The sequence below is a fragment of the Patiria miniata genome, unplaced genomic scaffold (genome assembly GCF_015706575.1).
Source record: "Patiria miniata isolate m_02_andy unplaced genomic scaffold, ASM1570657v1 HiC_scaffold_17, whole genome shotgun sequence".
Taxonomy (NCBI): domain Eukaryota; kingdom Metazoa; phylum Echinodermata; class Asteroidea; order Valvatida; family Asterinidae; genus Patiria; species Patiria miniata.
Window position 1 is genome coordinate 9,087,419 of NW_024037055.1, and position 9,794 is coordinate 9,097,212.

General features: G+C 41.4%; 1 protein-coding gene across 1 annotated transcript in view; it reads left to right on the forward strand.

The window, feature by feature from the left end:
- The window catches only part of LOC119724015, a 66,014-nt gene extending 61,407 nt beyond the window's left edge, over positions 1 to 4,607 (forward strand). Inside the window, exons 50-55 of the mRNA XM_038194936.1 lie at positions 196 to 340; positions 735 to 956; positions 1,528 to 1,620; positions 2,281 to 2,612; positions 3,148 to 3,349; positions 3,742 to 4,607. Coding sequence (XP_038050864.1) covers positions 196 to 340; positions 735 to 956; positions 1,528 to 1,620; positions 2,281 to 2,612; positions 3,148 to 3,349; positions 3,742 to 4,010 — 1,263 coding nt within the window. The 3' untranslated portion in view covers positions 4,011 to 4,607. The remainder of the gene's footprint in view (positions 1 to 195; positions 341 to 734; positions 957 to 1,527; positions 1,621 to 2,280; positions 2,613 to 3,147; positions 3,350 to 3,741) is intronic.
- Positions 4,608 to 9,794: the final 5,187 nt, after the last annotated feature.

The window sequence follows — 9,794 nt, forward strand, 5'->3', positions numbered from 1 at the left end:
GACAAACGTTTATGCAAACAATATTGCCATTGTATTGGTAACAGCATAGATCAACAAAAAAATATTACCTGCTGGTCACAAACATACCTAATTAGGATCTGAATTCATTCAGTCATCAGTTAATCAAACTCTTCCCAATATGCTTTTATTTCAAAGGTTTAGTACTTTAGATCATCAAATTCGTATTTACCACAGGTGAGACATATCACCCTTGGACAAAACACCGGTGATGGGGCTGTAGAAGTCCATACTCACATCAGTCAAGGCTGGTCATCAGTCCAGGCCAAGTGGCAATTTATTGACCCAGAGAGTCCCATAGTGGATTACAGCTGGGCCATAGGTAGGTTGAATATTGTATTCTATTTACCAATATTCTTGTCATCTGCTTACGATTATTTGTCCTGAAAACACCAAGCAGGTGCTTACAGTTGTGGTCTCAGTAACTTGTAATTTTAACATTCGAACCTTTTCACACATAACACTTGCAAAGCATTGCATCGTCACATAGATTATTGTGTTGTAAAAGCAACATTTAATATGGTAACCTGCCCGACTAACTTACTGACAAGACTTACCTGATGAGGAACAGAGCACACTGTTCGAAACGTTAAAATAACCATCTCAAGAGGGATAAAATTCACATGGTGTTACCGTAAACCTTTAATGCTTTACCTGACAAGAGCTTTAAGAAAAAAAAATAATAGGTATTACTTTTTGGATTTTGATATTGTAAGGTACAACGAAAGGCGGTACCCAACTACAAACGTACACATCAGTGGGTACACAGACAGATGCTATGAACACTAACCTAAGAATGGCACATGGCTCAAATGTCTACGTCACTGTGATGTCAAGAAATGCGGCCGACCTCATCTCCATATCGACCTCTGACCCTGTAGTGATTGATCTCACGCCTCCTATCATTCATGCTGTTACTGACGGAAAGGATGAACATGGTACGGTATAAAATAAATCCCCCTTTTTTGATTATTGTATATTCCTGCAACATGGCTTTGAATCAATCAAGCTATCCTCTTTCAGCCACAAAAATGTAGGTGTACGGGGAATAATCCTCAGTGGTGCGTAGTGATACTAATGAATTGTTCGTTCCCATTTTTATTGACAAACAATTTGTCTTTGTCAACCATACAAACAGTGTCTTCCTTAACATGCAAAATCGTGAGACATCCTCAAACATCCACGCACAAAGCACATTGATCTAAATGTTGAAATGTGAACAAACGAAAAAAAAAATGACATTCTTGTATTCAATGACGTGTTTATTGGCATGGTGCCATGAGCCCAACAACTCCCCCAAAACGGCACTTTTTTTGTCAGCTTTTCTTTACTTGATGCAAGGAAGAGTTTCACATTCGGTCCGATGGCGTCCAACATTGTCTGCATGCTTTGAACAATGCTTCCCATAGTCAGATGGTGCCAAATCCGCCTCCCCTTTCATTTCGCGATGGCCGGCTGACCGAAAAAGAAAAAAAAACTCGTCCAGTGTCTTTTTTTCCACCGTAACAGATGTTGACTTCAGTGCAGATAATTCTTCTCTGACGTTCAATTGGTCTGCGTCTGATCCTGAGAGTGGCATTGACCACTGTGATTGGGCAGTTGGTAAGTATACGTCCGTCAAGTTTGGACTGCCATACTTGACACTCAGTAGATTACATCACACTCGGATAAATGCAGATGTAATGCACTTAAACTCTGCAACACTTTTGCTTAGCAATATGTACAATTGGCATTGTAGAAACGGCCGTTATTAATACTCGTCTGACCCTGCATTTGTCCGTATCTGACCTTTAGCTAGTCTGCAACTGATCATTTGTTAGAACTGGACCCTCAGCTGGTCATTATAGTCAATTTAACATCCTATAATTTGTTAACATTCCTGATGATCCAGTCATCACCTGACTTTCAGTAAGTTAGCACATGACCCTTGTGGTAAGAGCCTGACTCCCAGTTTGTCATCATCTGCTTTGATTAATTCATCATAAAATCTTACCCAGAATTAGCCTTGAATGATCAAAAGATTACACATTGCTCTAATTTCCGACCCTCATTTGACCAACTCTAATCCTCACCAAGTGAGAATATGCATCCGATAATCTGCTTTTGATAATCAGCATCTTATTATCAGTTGGTGTGTTGTTTTAAGTTGTAGCAGTGAATATAATTGATGAGTACACATCCTATATCAATCAGTATTAGAGTCTATGAATAGACAGATTGCACTTAACATCTGTGTTCTGTCCCTGCAAATTAATTTTTCAGGCTCTGAGCCTGGACTGGATGACATCTTACCAAGCTCACCGTCTCCTAATGCGACATCTAGCATCACCGCTGGTCTGTCTCAAATTATGGTAGAGGGCCAGCGCCTGTATGCAACCGTCACGTGCTACAATCATGCTCAAAAGTCGTCATGGAAATCATCAGATGGTGTTACCATAGTGACGGTGCCTCCTAATTCCACAGCAGCAGTTGTCATTGTGAAGACCATGTCAGATACTCAATACGAATCACGCGACGGATACCAGTCTCAGAGGAACTCCCTTAGAGCATCATGGAGTGGTTTCATGGATCCATTCGGAATTCACTCCTATGAGGTCTGTAGATGTTTAAAGTTTAAAGAAATAAACATTGTTAATAAAACACTGCCAAACGGATCCAGTTAGAGCGAAGAGCGCAGCGTAGCGGCGTGACACGGGATACTTTGATTTGGAATGAAAAGGCTGTGATCAGAATATTTTTTCTTTAACGATTGTTTAACGTTACCACGCGCATCACATGGGAGACTCGCTCGATTGTCTTTGCAATAATATAATTCATAACAGGAAACTCGAGTAAAATATGTTTGTCTTGTTAAAAGACCAACACCTGTAACATTATGATTATCTGGCATGATGTGCATGAACTAGCAATCTTTGGACTATCTCAACATACAGTGGTCACAAATTCAAGTTGTGACATTTTCTAAGCTTGAAGTGTGAAGGTGATATTGATTAGCCTCATGATAGATACGGCCGGATCTGACCATTGGAGTAAAGGAGAGGGATGGAGTAATGGGGGTTGCACTAAACATTTTTATGAATTTGGTGACATATCTCAGGCCTCCTTAGAAATCACGTTTTCTCTTTCCAGTGCTTTCTTAGTGGTCCCAACGTCTCTACCTCCTGGACACCTTGTGGATCCACATCAGAGACCCACCTTGATTGGTCAGGTCTTAGCCTGGTTGATGATGCGACCTATAACCTGTCAGTCAGAGCTATCAATCATGCCGGTCTGATTAGTCAGCATATCACGAGCAACTTTGCTGTGGGGTCTTCAAAGCCTGTTGTGGGACGTATGTATCTCAGTGTTTCTAATTTTGTTGCGAATAGTTCGCAACTGTGATATTCAAAAGTCTGTAAAGTTCAGAGATTTAATGGAGAATGGATCCTTACACAGCTCAAAAGCCATATCCTAAATTATCCGAACAGTCTAAAAGCCAAATTTCACATCCAACCTACCAGGCCTACCCTTCCACCCAAACAATTTGGCTCAGTGTCCGAATGGTGAATGAAGATAATGGTTACGACATTGAAATCTCAATTTAATTGCCGCTAATTGGTAGGTTCAAGCACACATCTACTAACTTGGTACCACCGTAAAGGTTACATCCCCAAAAATGCACCCGTCTACCCAACCACCCCACATAACCACCTGCCTTTGGATTGATGTTTCTTTATGAAATAGCGCCAAGTCTGCTCAGGTCCTCCTCGCTGGGCAACACGACAGTTCATATTGCCTGGGATGGCTTGTTCCCCTCCTCTTCCTCCACTTTGGTGTATGAGGTATCGCTGGGTACCATCCCAGGAGGTAGTGACGTCATGCAGTGGGTGGAGACAATTGAGACTGGTATGCGTGTCTCACCGCTGGCACCTTACACCGACTACCACTTGACGTTGACGGCAATTAACGCGGCCGGCTTGTCGCAAACAGTCAAGAAGATCATTGCTGTCTAGATGATTCATAGTATATTAAGACACAAACGGCACTTCTAATATGATATAATCTGAACGGATGCCTTATTTAAATAAACTGGGGAAATTGTAGATGCTTGTACCAATACATTAATGTGTAGATTTGGAGATTTGAGGTTCGATCGTGCTTTCATGTAAAGTTTCAAAATACATTTTAGGTCGCTATACGTTTTACAGTTTATGAAATTTTTCTAGATTGTCATCTTTGCAGACAATGAACAACTCGATAATAATGTTGATGGACCAGTATTGAAACGACCGGACCTTACTATGTATGTTTACCCTTTGCCCGTAGGATAAAATATCATAACTCAATAGAATGCTTCTGCCAAGGCTGCATTTAATGAATAAATCATGTAAAACACAAATGCCTTTAACATCTTACCATTCCTAAAACATTTCGTTGGGTTTGGAATGAGCTTCATCTTTTTGACATGACACAGGAAAAAAGAATCAGTTGTAGTGATTTTCACCTATTAACCCTCCGAGCAGTCCGACGGTAGTTTTATAGTCCACATTTTCCAAATATGGGCATAATTTTTTTTTCAATGGGCCACTTAGGCCAAGCTTCCATGTAATCCTCACCTCTACTATACACTACAAGCCTGTAGACTCCCATTGGCCAGACCCTAGCCACTCCGGAGTAAGGAGTGTTGAAAGACAGAAGCCAAGATGGCGCCCAATGCCTTTGTGTAGTAATTGGAGATCTTAGTGGCCAGCCCTAAGTGCCGCCGACGTATTTTTTTTCCTAGGAGGGTTAGGGGCAATGTCATGAATAATTCAGTTTTTCCTTTGAATCATTGCAAGACTTTCGTTCAATTTTCCCCTTTATTTAAAATTATCTCATTGATACATTTGGAGAAGAAAAATAGCTGATGAAAATGAGCAGCGACGACGTGGATTCGAACCAGGGATCTTTGTATCCATAGCTCATCTCGCTATCCACTAGGCTACTGTTAAAATGCTTTAATGTATTGTAACTAGTTGAGTAACTAACAACAATGCTGTTGATGTCATTGTCCGTTCTCATGGATAAACATGAATTATTCATGACATTGCCCCTAACCCTCCTAGGAATAAAAATTACGCGCGCCGCCGATCCCTTTGTGTCAACCCTTCGTGCCGCCAGGAGCCCAGACAGTTTGTAAACAATCCCTGGCCATGTGAATGGCCTATATCTTGTGCATGTACAGACATGCCAGGGTTATTGACCTATAAACACATGTGGTGATAAAATTTTCCACGTGGTTCCCCGATGTGATCTTTTTGAAAAAGTGCTCCGAGGGTTAATTCTTCCCCTAGAAAGAAATAAAAACTAGACTGTTCAATGAATTTGAAACTAATTCAATCAGCCATCATTTTACGACCTACATTATATAGTCTTGGCCAAAGACGTCAGTGATCAAGAGCGATAGTTGCATTTTAAAAAAAACTTTCTTTCAGTTCCTGTTTATAGGGTCAATGCTTGATCATCGCAAACATTTTAATCATCGGGTGAGCCATTGAACCTTTTCTCGATCGCTGATTGGTTCCCTAGGAAAGCTTGGATAAGAAAGCGATGATGCTTGATCAGGTACTTCAATAGCGCGTATGTTAACAACCATTGGGCGAGCAATTGAACCGTTTTCTCGATCGCTGATTGGTTCCCCAGGAAAGCCTAGGGACAAAATGAAGAAATGTTAAACCATTAAAACGAAATGGCCGAGACGATAGTGCGAGTAGGACCGCTGGTTTAATTTTTGTGCCATTAGAGGGCGCACTTTGCACCGCCCACTATTGATCAATAGCGTCTTGGGCCAAGCCTAACATTACTACTACATGTACTGCAACATTGACAATAATTCTGCGGTGTTGCCACCCCTGTGGCGTATGATATAACTTTGAAATCAGTAATTACAAGTTGAACTGAGACTATTTAATCTGGTTTTATATCTTCCACTTTTTAAAATCGTTTTCAAAGTGTTACCCGGACTTGTACAAGAGTGTCAGTAAGTTTTGCCTATTTTTCAATCTCTTTCAACTTATTTGATTTTTTTCCTACCGAATGCATGTCTGTTTAATTCCGTAGCATTGTTAGCAAATTTAGTACTTTTGATGAACAGATATTTGATTAAAAGCACTTGAAGGGGATGCGAGCCTTTGGAAATATAATATTGATTAGAAATTTGAAAGTTTGTTGTAATGTTCAGGTAGCTTTCCATCACATGCATACCCAGATTTTGTTTGTGCTCAGATTGAGGGACAATAAAGTTTGATTTTGCAAGCACCTCGGTTGACAATTCGATTGTATTCTTGTAGATTACAAATGCATACAAACAAGAATGTTTTCTCCTCCGCTCGGTTTTAGTTCCTAATTCTAAATTCGGAATACTGAATCTTTGGATAAATGAACCTTTGGATTATTGAACGTTTGGACTAACGAACCTTCGGACTATCGCATCAAATGTTCGGATTAACAAACCTGTTTTAATTTTCGGACTAAAACCCCCGGTTGTGGAAAATGTGTACGTTCGGACTATCGAACCTTCGGACCAATAAACCTTCGGACTATCGAGCCTTCGGACTATCGGGCGGACCATATTACAGTTGGAAGTATTTCCCGGCCGATGATAAAGGATAATCTTTTCTTTCAAGACGTTGGTTCCTAGTTCCCTCCATCTATACCCACTTTAAAAATAACCCTTAAGACACTGTCCATTTCCCGTAGTTTTCACGGTTTATTACCGTTATTACTCGAACCTTAAAGAATTGGAACTCAGGCTAGCTTAACTAACTTCAGTTGGTAAAAAATATACAGTTACAAAAAAGTTGGACCAATAAGATTGGTTTCCTGAATCTGGTTACAACATTGTGCCACACAGGTGCGGTTACGTGGTTGATGGCGAAAAGTTCAGCACGACCCAATAACTGCATGTACTGAGTACTGAATGTGCCGTGATTAATGTAGGAAAATTCTCTCGCAGGCAACGGGCAGTCAATAAGGCCGCTCATGGTAAATTCTACATCAATAAACAAATATATTCATTTCGAAAGTATTGATGTCTTATGTCAAAAGTAGTATCCGCATAATGCAAAACCAACGACCGGACCTCACGAGTTAGCTGAAAAATTCGTCCACCACAAACAGTGGCGTCGCCAAGGGGGCACGTGCCCCCCCCCCTGAAAACCTAGTGCCCCCCCCCGAGTGCCCCCCCCCATCAAATGCTGGTGCCCCCTATCCTCTGCAAAATTCTGCGCGTTGTTAAAATCATTACCTCAAAAATAGCAATTTCTTGAGATATCTTCAGATCGAATTTAGCATCAAATGTGGCACCATTTGCATCTAGCCCATCCTCCGTATGCGAAAATTTTCCAAAGGGGAGGGGGCCCCATAGACCCCTCCCAAAGACGGCGATACGTATCCACCTAAGTGCCCCCCCCCCCCATCAAATGCTGGTGCCCCCCTGTGCCCCCCCCCCCCCAGACTGAAAAGTCTGGTGACGCCACTGACCACAAAACCACGCAATCACTCCAAGATAAGTTTTAAATATGAACGAATACGATTTGTTTACAGCCAATACCAACAAACCATTATGGGGCACTGGTTCAGTTCTGTAACCCCGAGTAGTTCAAGTTTCAAGTGCAAATCACCAATGCAGCGCAACTTAACTAGGTCAATTTAGAATTTGGTAAACTTAAACTCAGTCACTCCGTCAGGTTTTCTCCTCGTGAGGATCAGAGCCTACACCCGGTTCAGACAGGCGTTCCAGAGTCGCGCCGAACCAAATAAAAGTCTTGATTTGAAATAAGTGCGTCAAAAGTCCGACGTCTGAAACAATTAGGAGCGACTTGACACGCTCGATGGCGAAAGATCGACTGTTGGAGTAGTTAGAACGACTCAGGAGTGACTTGGTTTCAGACGTCGCTCTAGTCATGAGCCGAACTCAATGCAAATGTATGTAAATGTATGTAAATATGTAGTGACCTTCAAAGATATTAGGACTGCAGGCGATGCGTTTAACGCGCGACGCAATGCGTATAATTTGAAGGTTTTCTTTTTGCAGATTTAATCCAAACACGAGATTTCGATGTCGTGTTACAGAGCAAAAACTTACAATAAATGTACGTCCCACTGTCGCCCCAATACAACACAAGATGCATTTTTTTAAAGCGGAAAACCGAGACTCCCAGTATCCATATTGCACAGGCACGGCGCAGTCTTGAAATTGTTCGTAAGTGGCGTGACGTGCAAGAGATAACGTGAGCGTACATGGCGTGCGTGCAATGGTGCTAGCTGTCTTCTTCGATACGCGCGCATTTCGCGCAGTACGCTCTCAATCAGCGTCGATGCGTGGATCATGCATCGATTACGTATTACACGGCCAGGCGTTTGCGTAATGGAGGAACGCGCACGCAGCCGATACATAATCGACACTGCACAATACCGGCTTGTTGCTAAGATCCCATATTTGTTGGTTTGTACACAATACTCCAATGTATTAAGTTCACCTGTCTGAAACCAAAAATTCTAATCAGGTCGACCTGGAGTCGCTCCTAATCTATTTGTTTCGGCGCGACTCTGGAACGCCTGTCTGAACCGGGGGTAATTAATCGAAGCAACAATGTCACAAATAAAGTTGGTTTATCTTTAGAACCACTAATGCAGACGGTCTGAGCATACTGGCTGACTTCACCGTGACGAACAAACGGTTATTTCAGAAGCACCCCAGTCCCCAACGAGATTAATACCTGCTGTTGTCGCACACCCTCATAGTTTACATTATACAACACCTGAATAAATCCCCGTCATCTGATTGGTGGATCGTTGATCACATGCCATTGAATGATTCGTACCAACGCACGACGCGCGCGCGGCGCGCAGCGCACAGTGCAATGGAAGTTATATTGCACGGTGAATAGAACTTCCATTGTACGGTGTCACTGCTGCCAGGAGTGGCGCTGTTTTAAATTAAGATAAATTGAAGATGATTGTTGTCAACCTGTTGAACAGTTTGCAATAATATAAATATGATGAACTTGTCGAACTTTAAATAGTTTTTAATCTGAATAAATTGGCTATTAGTCCAGCGGATATGTGACAAAATATCGATGAATTGTGCACTTTTGCATAAAAGTGTGAAACTTGTCACAGATGTTCATATTCATGCGAGAAAATGTTTTAGATGTAAACCCATCGCAAATTTACCCTTTTAGGGGCGATTTTAAAAAAAGGGGGAGGGGTAAATATTATGCCCACCTTGGCAAAAATGTGCCCACATCTTATAGACGAATGAAACTAATTCCCACAAACGTTAATATTCGCGAGAAAAAAATTCAGACGTGGAGCCATCGCAAACACACCCTTTTAGGGGCGTGGCAGCCATAGTAAAATGGGGGGGTAGTCATGATGCCCCTATAAAAAAGGTGTGCCTCCCTTTTATAAACAGATTAAACTCCACACATACAATATATTCATGAAAATCTTTCTTGTTTCGAATGTGAAGTCATCACAAACTTTTATACGGATACATTATCGGTTGATATTTGATACATTATCGGTTGATACAGTATCCGTTCTGTGGTGATACATTATTGGATACAGTTATTTTGTAGTTACATTATCCGTCGACACGTGATACATTATCGAATACAAATTTTACTACACTATCAGTCAATTTTTGCTACATTATCGGTTAGTGATACAATATCGGTCAATTTGTGATACATTATCGGTTGGTGATACGTTATCCGTTGGTTACTACATTATCAGTTGTAGCACAGCGGAAG